This window comes from Anolis sagrei, chromosome 11 (assembly GCF_037176765.1).
Source record: "Anolis sagrei isolate rAnoSag1 chromosome 11, rAnoSag1.mat, whole genome shotgun sequence".
NCBI classification, from domain to species: domain Eukaryota; kingdom Metazoa; phylum Chordata; class Lepidosauria; order Squamata; family Dactyloidae; genus Anolis; species Anolis sagrei.
This window is the reverse complement of record NC_090031.1, coordinates 4,164,138-4,180,000: the sequence shown is the minus strand read 5'-3', so window position 1 is coordinate 4,180,000 and position 15,863 is coordinate 4,164,138. Positions and strand designations below refer to the sequence as shown.

At 43.4% G+C, this 15,863-nt stretch overlaps 1 protein-coding gene across 1 annotated transcript; it reads left to right on the top strand.

Annotated features, from left to right (window-relative positions):
- The first annotated feature begins 479 nt into the window (after window positions 1-479).
- On the top strand, window positions 480-15,346 carry CARD9 (caspase recruitment domain family member 9). Its single transcript, XM_067471811.1, has 11 exons — window positions 480-875; window positions 969-1,106; window positions 3,894-4,138; window positions 4,249-4,395; window positions 6,149-6,274; window positions 6,377-6,568; window positions 7,430-7,471; window positions 8,003-8,096; window positions 10,788-10,822; window positions 14,576-14,652; window positions 15,099-15,346. Exons 1-11 carry the CDS (start codon window positions 665-667, stop codon window positions 15,169-15,171), a joined length of 1,380 nt encoding a protein of 459 aa, XP_067327912.1. The 5' UTR covers window positions 480-664; the 3' UTR covers window positions 15,172-15,346.
- Window positions 15,347-15,863: the final 517 nt, after the last annotated feature.

Sequence of the window (15,863 nt, the reverse complement as noted above, 5' to 3'; positions counted from 1 at the left end):
CTTCTATTCTACTTTCTCTTCCTTCCTTCCTTCCTTTCTTCTCTTCCATCTTCTCTTTCCTCCCTCCTTTCCTTCCTTCATTCCTTCTATTCCACTTTCTCTTCCTTCCTTCCTTCCTTCTCGTCCACCTCTTCCTCCTTTCCTTCCTTCATTCCTTCCTTCTATTCTACTTTCTCTTCCTTTCTTCTTTCTCTCCTTCTTTCTTTTCCACCTTCTCTTTTCTTTTGCCTTCCTTTCTCCTATCCTCTTTCTTTCCTTCCTTCTTTTCCACCTTCTCTTTCTCCCTACTTCCTTCTCTTCCTCCCTCTCATCTTTCCTTCTATTCCACTTTCTCTTCCTCCCTCCTTTCCTTCCTTCATTCCTTCCTTCTATTCTACATTCTTTTCCTTTCTTCTTTCTTTCTTGCCTTCTTTTCCACCTTCTCTTTTTCCCTCCTTCCTCTTTTCCTTCCTTCTTTTCCACTTTCTCTTCCTTTCTTCTTTCTCTTCCTTCCTTCACTTTTCCTTTCCTACATTCTCTTCTTTTCTTCCTTCTTCCTTTCTTCTTTTCCACCTTCTCTTCCTCCCTCCCTCCTTTCCTATCCTTCTATTCCACTTCCTCACCCTTCCTTCCTCCTTCCCTTCCTTATTTTCCACCTTCCCTCCTGCTCCTCCTTTCAGGCGCCATGTCCGATGTGGAGGAGGTCAAGGGGGAAGAGGAAGAGGAAGAGGAGGACTCCTGTTGGCAGCGCCTGGAGAGCTTCCGGGTCAAGCTGACCTCGGCCATTGACCCTTCGCGCATCACGCCTTACCTGCGCCAGTGCAAGGTCCTCAGCCCCGACGATGAAGAGCAGGTCCTCAGTGACCCCAGCCTGGTCCTGCGCAGGAGGAGGGCCGGTCAGTAGTCACAACAACAATAACAGCCAACCAACAACAACAATAACATATGAAACCGACTTGTGTGTTTGTCTCCTTGCTCCTCGGCTGCAGGGCTCCTGCTGGACCTCCTCCAACGGACGGGGCGCAGAGGCTTTGTGGCCTTCCTGGAGAGCCTGGAGCTCTACTACCCGCAGCTCTACACCAAGGTCACCGGGAAGGAGCCCACCAGGGTCTTCTCCATGATCCTAGGTACCAGGCGGGGGTCCGTCTCCTCTGCGCGGAGGAGCCGCTCTGTATGGCACTGGGTTGTGGCTGGGTTTGGGGCTGGCCTTCCTTCCCTCAAGGCTCCCCGTGGGTCCAGAGCCACAGTCCCAGGGTCAAACCACTGCACCACGCTTCCTCATTTTTCCTAGCTCTCATTTTCTCTCTCTTTTCCTCCTCCTCCCTCCCTCTCCATTTCTCCTTCCTTCCTTCCTTCCTGTCTTCTTTTCCTTTCTCCCTCTTCCCCTCCCTCCCTCATTTTCTTTTCCTTCCCTTCTCTTCTCTCCCTCCTTTCCTTTCCTTTTCTCCTTCTTTCCTTTCCCTCCCTCTCCTCTTCCTCTCCTCCCTCCCTTTACTTTTCCTTTCTGCCCATTCCCTTCCCACCCTCCTTCCCTTTCCTTTTCTTCTTACTTTTCCTTTTCTCCTCCCTTCCTTCCCTCCCTCCTTTTATTTTACTTCGCTTCCCTCCTTTTCTTTTCTTTTCTCCTTCCTTTTTCCCTTTTCTTCTTCCCTCTTTCCTTCCTTCACCTCCTCACTCCTTTCCTTCCTTTTTTCTTCCCTTCCTCCCTTCCTCTTCTTATCCTCCCCTCCCTTTCTTTTTGTTTCTTTTCCTCCTCTTTTCATTTTCTCCTTCCTTTCTCTTTTCTCCTTCTCCCTTCCTCTTTTATTTTCATTTCCTTCCCTCATTTCCTTTTCTCCTCCTTCCCTTCCTTCCTTCACTCCTTTCCCCCTCCCTCCCTCTTCATATTCTTCCTCCCTTCCTTTCCTTTCTTTTCCTTCCCTCTCTCCCCCTTTCCTTTTCCTTTTGCCCATTCTCTTTCCTTTTCTTCTTACTTTTTTTTCCCTGTCCTTCCTTCCCTCCCTCCTTTTCATTTCCTTCCCTTCCGTTTTCTTTTCTTTTCTCCTTCTTTCCTTTTTCCCTTTTCTCCTTCCTTCATTCGCTCCCTCCTTTCCTTTCTTTTTCTCTTCCCTTCCTCCATCCCTTCCTTCCTCTTCTTATCCTCCCTCCCTTTCTTTTCCTTTCTTTCCCTCCCCCTTCTTTCATTTTTCTCCTTCCTTTCCTTCCTCTTTTCTCCTCCCCCCTTCCCTCTTTTCTTTTCCTTCCCTCCTTTCCTTTTCTCCTCCTTCTCTTCCTTCCTACACTCCTTTCCCCTCCCTCTTCATATTCTTCCTCCCTCCCTTTCCTTTCTTTTCCTTCCCTCTCTCCCCCTTTCCTTTTGCCCATTCCCTTTCCTTTTCTTCTTACTTTTTCTTTTCTCTGTCCTTCCTTCCTTCCCTCCCTCCCTCCCTCCTTTTCTTTTCCTTCCCTTCCTTCCCTTCCCTTTCTTCCCTCGTTTTCTTTTCTTTTCTCCTTCCTTCCTTTTCCCCTTTTCTCCTCCTTTTGCCCCCTCCCTCCTTTCTTTTTTCTCTTCCCTTCCTCCATCCCTTCCTTCTTCTTATCCTCCCTTCTTATCCTCTTTTCCTTTCTTTTCCTCCTCCTTTCCTTTTCTCCTTCCTTTCCTTTCTCTTTTCTCCTTCCCCCTCCCCCTTTCCTTCCCTTCCCTCCTTTCCTTTTCTCCTCCATTTCCTTCCTTCACTCCTTTCCCCCTCCCTCCCTCTTCATATCCTTCCTCCCTCCCTTTCCTTTCTTTTCCTTCCTTCTCTCCCTCCCTTCCCATTTCTCCCTCCCTTTCTTTTCCCTTTCCTCCTTCCTTCTCCCCTCCGTCTCTCCTTTATTTTATTTTAATTTCCTTCCCTCCATTCCTACTTTTCCTTTCCTCTTCCCTCCTTTCTTTTTCACCTTCCTTTCCATTCCTCCTCCTCCCTCTGATCTTTTGTCTTCTTATCTTCCCTCCCTCCCTCTCCTTCCTCCTTTCCTTTCTTTTCCCTTTCCTGCTTCCTTCCCACTTCCATCTCTCCTTTTCTTTTCTTCCCTCTTTCCCTTTTTTTCCTTTCCTTTTCTCCCTCCCTTCTCTTCTTATCCTCCCTCCCTTTCCATTCTCTTCCTTCCCTCCCTCTCCTTTTTTCTTTTCTTTCCTTTCCACCTTCTTTCCTTTCCATCCCTCTCTTCCTCTCCTCCCTCCCTTTCCTTTTCCTTTTGTCCATTTCCTTTTCTTCTTACTTTTTCTTTTCTCCTCCCTTCCCTCCCTCCCTCCTTTTATTTTCCTTCCCTTCCCTCCTTTGCTTTTCTTTCCTCCTTCCTTCCTTTTTCCCTTTTCTCCTTCCCTCCTTCCTTCCTTCACCTCCTCCCTCCTTTCCTTTCTTCCTTTCCTTTCCTCCTCCTCCCTCCCTTCTTTCTTCTTACCTTCGCTCCCTCCCTCTCCTTTCCCCTTTCCTTTCTTTTCCCTTTCCTCTCTCCATCTCTCCTTTTCTTTCCTTTCCTCCTTCCCTTCTTTTCCTTTCCTTTCCCTTCCCTCTCTCCTTCCCTTTCCTTCTTTTCCTTTCTTTTTCGCCTCCCTCCCTTCTTTTCTCCCTTTTCTTTCCTCCGTTATTTCCTCTTCTTTTCCTCTCCTTCCTTCCTCTCTTTCATTTCCTCCCTGGTGTGAATGCCCCCCTTTCCCCTTTCCTTTCTTTTCCCTTTCCTCTCTCCATCTCTCCTTTTCTTTCCTTTCCTCCTTCCCTTCTTTCCCCTTCCTTTCTTTTCCTTCCCTTCCCTTCTTTTTTGCCTCCCTCCCTTCTTTTCTCCCTCTCCTTTCCTCCGTTATTTCCTCTTCTTTTCCTCTCCTTCATTTCCTTCCTGGTGTGAATGCCCCCTTCCTTTCCCCCTTTCTTTCCTTCCCTCTTCTTCCCCTTCAGATGCCGCGGGGGAGTCCCGCCTGGGGGAGCTCCTGATGGGGGAGGTCTGCAAGCTGCAGGCTTTGCTGCGTGCTGAGCGCCAGAGGAGCCAGGAGCTGGCGGAGCGCTTGGGGGCTGCGGAGGAGGCCCTGCAAAAACGGCGGCTGCGGGAGGAGGACCAGGTGGGCACCTTGGCCCTGCGCTACGCCCGGCAGAGCCAGGAGAAGGGCGCCGCGCTCAGGCAGAACCAAGAACTGCGCCTGGAGGTGAGCCTCACAGAGTTGGGACCCCTGGGGTGGGGGTCGTGAGGGGGTCCCAGAGGGGTCACCAAAGACTATTTTCTGTTGGTCATGAGAGTTCGGTGTGCCACATTCAGATCGAGAGCCTAAAGCACCGCCTGATGAAGGCCGAGGAGGACTGCAAACTGGAGCGAAGGCAGACCCTGAAGCTGCGGCAGGCGATCGAGCAGAGGCCCAGCCCGGAGGTCGCTTGGGAGAAAAAGGCCCTGCAGAGCACCTTGCAGGTATTTGCCGGCAATTGGGGGGGGGGGGGATATAGGTTGGGAGAAGGGCTGGCTTGAAAACAGTGCAGCTGGATGACCCTCTCTCAGGAGAGATTAGATTGTGTCCTTCTTTGTGGTGGGTTGGACTGGATGGCCTTTGGGGGTCCCCTTCCAACTCTAGGATTCTGTGATATACCTATCTCCTATATCTATATCTATCTATCTATCTATCTTATAGCTAGGGCTGGGTGGCCATTTGTCGGGAGGGATCGGATGGTGTACTCCTTTATGGCATATGGGAACTGGACAAGATGGCCTTCAGGGGTCCCTCCCATCTCTAGAAATCTATATCTAGTATCTTTATCTACCTATCTATGCCTGCATTTGTCATGTCTGAAGAGATCGAATTGTGTTCTCCTTTATGGCAAAAAGGGGTTGGACTCGATGGACTTTGGGGGTTCCCTTCCAACTCCAGGATTTATTTATTTATTTATTTGCTTTTCTTTTATACCGCATATATCAGCCTGATACGGCGACTCTATGCGGTTTAATTCTGTGATATACCTATCTCTCTCATCTATCTATCTATCTATCTATCTATCTATCTATCTATAATATTTATTATATCGATGGTTTCGTGGCCATTTGTTGGGAGGGATCAGATGGTGTTGTAGCGCAGCTGGCTGAGTGTCAGCTGCATTAAGATCACTCTGACCAAAAGGTCATGAGTTCGAAGCCAGCCCGGGTTGGAGTGGGTTTCCAACCATTGTGTAGCCTGTTGTCGACCTTTGCAACCTGAAAGACAGTTACATCTGTCAAGTAGGAAAAATAAGGTACCACCTAAAAGTGTGGGGAGGCTAAATTAGCTGATTTATGAGGCCATAAAGAAGACTCCAGCAAAAGCATTCCAGCAGGGAAGCATGCGGGGAATGCGGAAGTGCTTCATGAGTGTTGCAGATGGATGATGAAAGCGACAGCTCCCCTGGTGGCCAGAAATAAGTTAAATAGCCTCTGTGTATGTCTGTATATGTTGTATGTCAAATTGGCATTGAATGTTTGCCATATATGTGTACACTGTGATCCGCCCTGAGTCCCCTGCGGGGTGAGAAGAGCAGAATATAAAAGCTGTAAATAAATTAATTAATTAATAAATATGGGAACTGGACAAGATGACCTTCAGGGGTCCCTCTCATCTCTATAAATCTATATCTAGTACCTTTATCTATGTATTTATGCCTGCATTTGTCATCTGTCTGGAGAGATCGAATGGTGTTCTTCTTTGTAGCAAAAGGGCCTTCAGGAGTTCCTCCCAAGTCTAGGATTCTGTGCTATACCATATCTATCTATCTATCTATCTATCTATCTATTTGGATGGCCATCTGTTGGGCTTGATTAGATGGTGTTCTCCTTTATGGATGATGAATGAGCTGGTTTTCCCTGTAAGAGGCAGTAAGAGCACCTAAAGCTTCAAAGAGCTTCTGTTCTACTGTTTCAAAACTTGAGTGGTGATGGCATGATCATCAGCATAGATGAAACTCCCAGTCCCTTCTGGCAGTGGCAGGCCATTTGTGTCAATGCTGGACATTGATGGCGCCAGCACTTCTTGATCATAATAGTGATTATTATTATTATTATTATTATTATTCCCCAGGTCTCAAACCATGGAATAATAATAATAATAAATATATTAATATCATTATTCATATATCGTTGTTGTTGTTGTTGTTAAGTCTGCTTCTCTGAACTAATAATAATGATAGTCTTCCTTTGGCAGCTCTCGGAGGAGAAGGAGCTCTTGGAGCTGCGCTGCGCCTCCCTCCGGAACGACAACCGGATCTACCAGGACCGCATCCAGACCGTTCTGCAGCAGTTGGAGGAAGTGGCCGGCGAGAGGGACCAGGTGAGGCTTCGTGGGTCCACGTTCGGAGGTGTGGGGCCGTTCCAGAGACACCGGCCTATGACCAGATTGAGCCTAACCCAATTCCCCCCCATTGACCGTCAGGGCCTGGCGACCCAGGAAGTCCTCCAGCGCCAATATTCCAAAAGCTTGCGCGAGAAGGACGTCTACAGGAAGCAGATCCGTGACCTCGGGGAGAAGATCAACGACCTCCAGCTCCAGCTCTTCCAGAAGGAAAGGCAACTGCACACCATCAGAACCCAGAGGGAACCATTGCAGCCCGACCCTTCAGCTCTGGTACGCTTCAATGGATTGACTACTACCTCAAACGGTCTCTGGGGCTGCCCTGGAAGACTGTAACCCAAAAGTCCCATTTGACGGCTCTGGTACGCTTCAGTGGAGTGACTACTACCTCGAACGGTCTCTGGGGCTGCCCTGGAAGACTGTAACCCAAAAGTCCCATTTGACGGCTCTGGTACGCTTCAGTGGAGTGACTACTACCTCGAACGGTCTCTGGGGCTGCCCTGGAAGACTGTAACCCAAAAGTCCCATTTGACGGCTCTGGTACACTTCAATGGAGTGACTACTACCTCGAACAGTCTCTGGGGCTGCCCTGGAAGACTGTAACCCAAAAGTCCCATTTGACAGCTCTGGTACGCTTCAATGGAGTGACTACTACCTCGAACTGTCTCTGGGGCTGCCCTGGAAGACTGTAATCCAAAAGTCCCATTTGACGGCTCTGGTACGCTTCAATGGAGTGACTACTACCTCGAACTGTCTCTGGGGCTGCCCTGGAAGACTGTAATCCAAAAGTCCCATTTGACGGCTCTGGTACGCTTCAATGGAGTAACTACTACCTCGAACGGTCTCTGGGGCTGCCCTGGAAGACTGTAACCCAAAAGTCCCATTTGACAGCTCTGGTACGCTTCAATGAAGTGACTACTACCTCGAACAGTCTCTGGGGCTGCCCTGGAAGACTGTAACCCAAAAGTCCCATTTGACGGCTCTGGTACGCTTCAATGGAGTGACTACTACCTCGAACGGTCTCTGGGGCTGCCCTGGAAGACTGTAACCCAAAAGTCCCATTTTTTCCTCATTTATTTTCATTGATAAGTCTGTAGTGTAATTTTATTTATTGCTTGCCTTTTGCCTTTGCAGACGTCGGACTTTGAGGAAACGTCGTCCCAAAGCTCCCCAGAAGTAAGCAAATATATTTAAAATTAATATATAAAAATATATTTATAATATTATAATGTAATAATAATAATAATAATAATAATAAAATATTATAGTAATATATTTTATATTAGATGTAATATTAATCATAATATTACAATATAATTGTATAGTTCAATATAGTAATACCGATATGGTACTATGCTAATAATATAATATATTGTATGTATATGTGTGTGTGTGTGTGTGTGTGTGTGTGTGTATATATATATATCTTGTAGGCCACTCTGAGTCCCCTTCGGAGTGAGAAGGGCGGCATAGAAATGTCGTAAATAAATAAATTTAAAGTAAATATTTCTCTCTCTCTCTCTCTCTCTCTATATATATATATAATATTAATTTTAATTTATTAGAACTGATACAAGACCACAAGTGACATATTTAAAATTGCAGCCTATTTGCCAGCAATTTATTTCCAAATAGTATCTATCCCTGGTCCTATATATTATAAATATTCCAGATTTTTTCAATTAAATGTCTTGTTTTCCTAAACAGGAAGTGAGCAAAGGGGACGCCATGGATCTCCCTCCGCAGAAAGCAGCCATTTTTTCTCTAAAGATGGATGAAGACCCAAAAGGCCCCGAAAACGGTAAACTATTTATTATTATTACTATAATTATGGCTCTCAAAGTCTCAATCCAACATTCAAACCCTGAAATATTTAGAATTATTCATAGATTTTTATTTTTCATAACTATTATTATTATTAGTCTCAATCCAACACTCAAACACTAGAATAGTAATAACAATAATAACAATCCATATATAATTATTATAATAATAACAATCCATTTATTATTATTATTATTATTATTATTATTATTATTATTATTATTAACAGAATACTTATTATTATTCCTCAGGTCTTAAACCATGGAATAATAATACTAATTAATATATTAATATCATTCATATATTGTGGTTGTTATTATTATTAGGACTCTCAATCCAACACTCAAACCCTGGAATAGTAATAATAATAATAACAATCCATATATAATTATTATAATAATAACAATCCATTTATCATTATTATTATTATTATTATTCCTCAGGTCTTAAACCATGAAATAATAATACTTCATATAATAATCATTCATATATTGTGGTTGTTATTATTATTATTATTATTATTGGGACTCTCAATCCAACACTCAAAGTGCTGGTATAATTATTATTCATATATTATTATTATTATTATTATTATTATTATTATGATTCTCAGAGTCTCAGTCCAACACTCAAACCCTGGAATAAGAATAAGTCATATATTTGTTATTAATAAATAATATGAATTATGATTAATAATACCATTTATCATTACTATTATTATTATTCACTGACTACTATTGTTGTTAGGATTACTAGAGTCTGAGTCCAACACTCAAAACCTGGATAATATTACAATATTATTCATTGACTATATATTGTCTCTTTGGGGAAATAAAGCAGGATATAAATAATAATAATAATAATAATAATAATAATAATAATAATATTCGGCCTGTTTCCAATCTCCCCTTTTTGGGCAAAGTCATGGAAAGCGTGGTGGCCTTACAACACCAGGTATTCTTGAGAGACACGGATTATCTGGATCCGGCACAGTCTGGTTTCAGACCGGGACATGGTACCGAGACGGTCTTGGTCGCCTTAGTTGATGATCTATGCCGGGAGCTAGACAGGGGGAGTGTGTCCCTGTTGGTGCTCCTGGACCTCTCAGCGGCCTTCGATACCATTGACCACGGTATCCTTCTGGGGCGCCTTGCGGAAATGGGCCTTGGGGGCACTGCCTTGCAGTGGCTCCAGTCATTCCTGGAGGGTCGGACCCAGAAGGTGTTATTGGGGGGCTCCTGTTCTACACCACAGCCTTTGACCTGTGGGGTTCCTCAGGGCTCTATATTGTCCCCCATGCTGTTTAATATCTACATGAAGCCGCTGGGTGAGATCATCCGGAGTTTCGGGGTGCGGTGTCATCTGTACGCAGATGATGTCCAACTCTGTCACTCCTTCCCACCTGCTACTAAGGAGGCTGTCGAAGTCCTGAACCGGTGCCTGGCCGCTGTAACGGTCTGGATGAGGGCGAACAAACTGAAATTGAATCCAGACAAGACAGAGGTACTCCTGGTCAGTCGCAAGGCCGAGCAGGGTATAGGGTTACAGCCTGTGCTGGATGGGGTCGCACTCCCCCTGAAGACACAGGTTCGCAGCTTGGGTGTGACCCTGGACTCATCGTTGAGCCTGGATCCCCAGGTTTCAGCGGTGACCAGGGGAGCATTTGCACAGCTCAGGCTCGTGCGCCAGCTGCGCCCGTACCTTGGGAAGTCTGACTTGGCCACGGTAGTCCACGCTCTGGTCACATCCCGCCTCGACTACTGCAACGCTCTCTACGTGGGGCTGCCCTTGAAGACGGCCCGGAAGCTTCAGCTAGTCCAGCGCGCGGCAGCCAGGTTACTAACAGGAGCGGGACGCAGGGAGCACACAACGCCCTTGTTGTTCCAGCTCCACTGGCTGCCGATCTGCTACCGGGCCCAATTTAAGGTGCAGGTGTTGGCCTACAAAGCCCTAAACGGTTCCGGCCCAAAATACCTTTCGGACCGCATCTTGGCCTATGAGCCCACGAGGGCCTTGAGATCGTCTGGGGAGGCCCTTCTCTCGATCCCACCTGCCTCACAGGCACGTCTGGCGGGGACGAGAGAGAGGGCCTTCTCGGTGGTGACCCCCCGGTTGTGGAACACTCTCCCTGTTGACATCAGACAGGCGCCCTCCCTTATGTCTTTCCGTAAGAGCCTAAAAACATGGCTATTTGAGAAGGCATTTAACTGAGTGCTACAATAATTGGTAATGATGACTGGAACGGAATATGGATACGAGATTGGTTATGATTCTACGATGAGACGGAGTGGATTGTTTAGTGTAATTATATTATTGTGGTATTAGTGATATGTTGATATTTTGTTATGGCTTTATTGTAAATTGTCTTTTTTATATGTTGTACACCGCCGTGAGTCGCCCTAGGGCTGAGAACGGCGGTCAACAAATGCAGCAAATAAATAAATAAATAAATAAATAATTGTTGTTGTTATTATTATTATTATTATTATTATTATTATTATTATTATTTCCAGAGTCTTAGTTTAACACTCAAAGTGTGCTACATTGCATTGGTACTTTAATAATAATAGTAAGTTTGGGAATTAATGTAATTGAATAATATAAGCTATTATTTTCTGATTTTTTTTAAAAAAAATATCTCTCCTTTTCTCCCTTTTTCTTTTTAAAGGCGAACAGTTCAATGCATTGGAAAATATGTCGCAGGTATATTTACTGATCCTTAATACAAATAAATTAGCAATAAAATAGCAAAATAACCAAATTATAAAACATAATAAACACAAATATATAGTCTGTTGCACAGCTATATTTTTTAAAACAAATTATTTTTATTAAAATACACATTTTCCTGCTTCATGTAATTGTTGCATTTATTTGAAGCTTGCCTTGCTGCCAGATTGAGCCCTTTTTTTTAAATAATCATCTTTATTGATTTTTTTTATAAACAATTACATCATTCAAAAAAGAAACAAACAAACAAAGGAAAAAAAAGAACCGAGTTACACACTTACACTTGCATCCTGATACATATATACCTAAACAACTATCTCTCCTGTGCAGTACAGCTAGATCGAGGAAAGTGGGAAAGGGAATATGGGGAGCGGGATAAGGGGGGGAGGGAGGGGAGGGCTTAACACTAGGTAAGAAGTAACAACAAACATCACATTGGGGCCTTACACAAACTACGACTATCAACAAAACAATCAACAAAACATATTGACTTCCCAACATTCCACGGGGTCATGTAACTTGTAAGTCTATTTCATTTACTTATTTATTTTTCTGACCATCTTCCCGAACCTTAAAGCAGAACATTCTTCCTGTTTTTCAGATATTCCTTTAAGGGATGCCAGTTTATTTTCCTTTTCTTGCTGGTTTCGTACAGAATGTTTGCTAGAGTGTCCATTTCCATGTAATCCCCAATTTTTATCCACCAGGCCTCCATTGTTGGGAGTTCCTTGGATTTCCACTTACTTGCAAACACTGTTCTAGCTGCGGCTGACAAATGATATAGCAACATCTCCTTGTTTCTATCTAACTCAAAATCTATTAAATGCAGTAAATAATATTCTGCCTTGAGTTCGAATTTTACTTGCAGAATTCCCTGCACCTGTAAATGTACCTCTCTCCAGAAGCTCTTTACTTTTTTACATTGCCACCAAACATGATAATACGTGCCCACTTGTGTGCCACACTTCCAACACTCATTGCTAACTCCTTTACAGAATTTTGCCAATCTTTGGGGGGTAAGATGCCAGCGAAAATTTTTTTTTTGCCAGCTTTCTGTTATGTTAATTGATTTTGCAAACTTTATTTTTTCCCTCCAGATAATTTCCCATTCCTTTAGCAAAATAGAATGTCCCAAGTCCACAGCCCAGGAGACCATGTTTTCCTTAATGAGTTCCGTCTCTGTTTCCCACTCCAACAGTTTTTGGTATAGGGATTTTATCAGTTTTCTATCCTTCCTCGGGATTCCATCCCAGAATGACTCCTGTTGTGTAAAATCATGTTTCTTATCTTCCTTGTAGCAATCAGTAATTTGGATGTACTGGAACCAAGACAGGTTCTCATCCAGCTTCCTCAGCGCTTCCAATGATTTTAACTTCCAGTGGCTTCCCTCCTTCTCTAGTAATACCTTATACGTATGCCATCTATCCTTAGGAAACTCTCTCTTGTGGGCCGCCTCTAGCGGTGAAAGCCACAATGGTGTTTTGGTGTACATTCTGTCCTTATACCTGTCCCAGACCTTTAATAAAGCGGATCTGACAAAATGGTTCGAAAGATTTTTCTCAATCTTAGATTTCCCGTGCCAGAGATAGGCATGCCAGCCTCTCCTTAGGTCGTGGCCCTCCAAATTTAGCAATTTCTTTTTTTTTAGAGTAGCCCAGTCTTTCACCCAGGTCAAGGCGCAGGCATCATAATACAGGGTTAGTCAAAATGCATAGGCCAATAAGCCATTCAATTGAATAGCTTATTGGCCTATGCATTTTGACTAACCCTGTATAGCTGCAGGTCGGGTAAGCTAAGCCCCCCTCTCTCCCTCCCGTCTATCAGAATCTTATATTTGATCCTCGCTCTTTTTCCGTTCCAAATAAACTTCAAGATATCCTTTCTCCATTGGGAGAAGCAATATTTTGTTCTCAATACGGGGATCATTTGGAATAAGTAAATCATTTTAGGGAGTATATTTGACTTGACTATCGCTATTCTGCCCGCCAAACTTAAATTCCATTGTTTCCAGCTCACTAATTTCTTACCAATCTCCTTCCATACGGGTTCATAATTATAATTATTTTTTACCAACTGCGAGTTACTTGCCGTTAGATGGACTCCTAAATATTTCACTCTATTGGTGACCGAGTATTGTGAGATCTTTTGCAGTTCTTCCCTCTTGAATATGTCCATATTTTTGTGAGAATTTTTGTCTTAATTTTGTTAACTCTCAGACCTGCAACTATGCCATACTTGTCTATTTTATCCTTCCATTTAGTTATCGTTTCCAGGGGGTTTTCTATTATGCAGACTAAATCATCTGCGTAGGCCTTCAGCTTGAATTCGTCCTTTCTGATTTTTGCCCCTCTCAAGTCCCCATCTTCCCTTATCCTTTCTAGCAGTACTTCCATTGTCAATATGAACAGCAGGGGTGATAATGGACACCCCTGCCTGGTACCCTTTTCCACCTTAATGGTTTCTGTTTCCTGTCCATTAACCCGTATCTTTGCTCTCTGTTCAGAGTAGATGGCATTAATCACATTAGTAAACTGAAACCCCATGTCCTTTTCTATCACTAATTGAGACAAAAAACCCCAGTTAACACAATCAAACGCTTTCTCCGCGTCCAGGAACAGGATTCCGAGTTCCCTTTGCGGATTAGCGTCATAATATTCTATGATGTCCAGTATCAATCTCATGTTTTCATTCATTTGTCTGCCGGGGAGGAAACCCGTTTGGTCTTCTCTAATGATATCCTTGAGAACCAACTTCAATCTATTAGCCATAATATTCATGAAGATTTTATAGTCAGTATTCAGGAGCGATATTGGCCTGTAATTTCTCATATTATCTGGCTCCGTATCCTCTTTGTGGATCAGCGTTATCACCGCCTCTCGCCATGACTCAGGGATCTTAGCATGCAGTAGAATATTATTAAATATTTCCTTCAAATGAGGGATTAGTTCTTCCTGGAGCTTTTTGTAGTAAATTGCAGTGAAACCATCATTGCCGGGGGCCTTATTATTGAGAAGATTTTTAATCGCTTTCCTGATCTCACTTTCGTCAACCGGCTTGTTAAGGGTTTCCCTTTGTACATCCGTTATTTTTTCCAATTTACATTCCCCCAGATATTTGGTAACCTCTTCCATTGGGATTTCGTCTTTTTTATATAACTCTCTGTAGAAATTCCCAAACTGGTTCCTGATTTGTTCTTCTAAAAAGAAGCTTTCCCCTTCCTTCACAATCTTATAAATATACTGTTGTTGCTTTCTTTTCAGAACCTTTTTTGCTAACAGCTTCCCGGGTTTATTAGCATGGAGGAAGTAATTGGCCTTCATAAATTTTAGATTTTTTGCCATTTGCTCCAACTGATAGGACTCCAATTGCTTCCTCAGCATCCCTACTTGAATAAAAACAAAGGGACCAGCCCAGAGGTGGTCTGGGATGCTACTAAAGCATATATGAGAGGCCTGCTAATCAAACAGGGTTCGATACGTAACAGGAGAATAAGGGAAGAACAAGAAGCCCTCATAAAGAGAATAGCCGAAAAGGAAGATCTGTTAAAAAAGAAACCGAACAATAAAAAAATCAAGCCAGATTGAGCCCTTAGGCAGGTTCTGAAACAATTATTATTTAAATAATTAATTAATTTAAATAATTTGATTAATTATTTGTTCACAATAAATGCCCAGATGGATTAAATATTTTAGTATTTTATGACATTTTTGGTATTGTATTTTCCAGGAAAGTGAAACCCTCAATGGGGAATCAATGGAGAAAGGCCGCCGGCGAATGAAGGACAACTTTGAGCAATATAGAAGGTATACATTATTATTATTATTATTACCCTGTGATCATATATCAATAAGGTTATCATAGTCAAATTTATTAAGGGAAAATGCAATTATTATTATTATTATTATTATTATTATATTTGTTTGGTTGCATGAAGATGGTTTTGAACGGCAGCAGATCACAGGAGCTGTGGTAAATAAAATAAATAAGTATGCCAACGCCCTAAATCAAGAAATAGCTTCCTAAGATCTAGAGAGGTACTCGCAGGAACACTTCAGCAAGCAAGAGTCCAGACGTGGCAGGCTTGACACGATAGATGAATAAATAAATAACAGAGTTAAAACACACCACCGTAAAATGCATATATTATAATACATGGGGCAACTGTTAAATACATTGAACAATAATATACATAATAATAATAACAACAACAATAATGTGATATATTTGTAAATATATTGATTTTTGGCAGGAAGAGGGCCTTGCGCCGCGTCCATAAGGCCCGCTATCACGAGGTGGACTGGGAGAACTCCTCTGGCTCCTGACCCCAAAGGACACCATTCGATCCCTCCTGACAGATGGCCAGCTGGAATATTTTCGAGCCTGCTCTACAGACTGGGATATATATATGTATATATTTAATGTATGTTTTGTACTCATGGGAACAAGTAATTCTTTGTAATTATTAATGATTCATATAATAATCCTCTTCCTAAACTCTTTTAGTTGTCTTGCATTCTCTTACTATGTCTTTGCCCATAGTTAAGATGGCGGCGGCTTGGGTGTCCTATAGGTTCTACTTTTCCGTGCCCGCACTTAAGATGGCCGCGACTGCTTTAGTTATTTGTCATCTAGCTTCTGTCTCCTTCGTACTTAAAAATGGCGGCGCTGTGTAGTTCTTCCCTCTTATGGTTTCCCGCAGTTAAAATGGCGGCCGCAGCGGCCCATTCGTTCATTCTGAGGGGCGCCATCCCCTATTGGTCAGTCACTAAAGCTTGTCCCGCCTCTCCATAGAAAGATAACGGCCGTGTCTTTCTAGCCGCAGCGGTGGCGGCATCCCATTGGTTGTTTTTTGAGACGCGCTATTTTTATTGGACGGCCTCCAGACTTGTCCCGCCTCCTGCCCATAATCAAGATGGCGGTTTGTTCTTCAGACGCCCACAGTGAAGACGGCGACTCATTGGTTGTTTTTTTGAGGCGCGCTATTTTTATTGGACGGTCTCCAGATTTGCCCCGC

Excerpts from the sequence above, each read along its gene's own strand:
- CARD9 (XM_067471811.1), top strand. The coding sequence starts at position 665 with ATGTCCGATGTGGAGGAGGTCAAGGGGGAAGAGGAAGAGGAAGAGGAG. Across the intron at positions 4,139-4,248 it reads ACCAAGAACTGCGCCTGGAG|ATCGAGAGCCTAAAGCACCG; the intron begins GTGAGCCTCACA and ends TGCCACATTCAG. Across the intron at positions 8,097-10,787 it reads CCCAAAAGGCCCCGAAAACG|GCGAACAGTTCAATGCATTG; the intron begins GTAAACTATTTA and ends TTCTTTTTAAAG.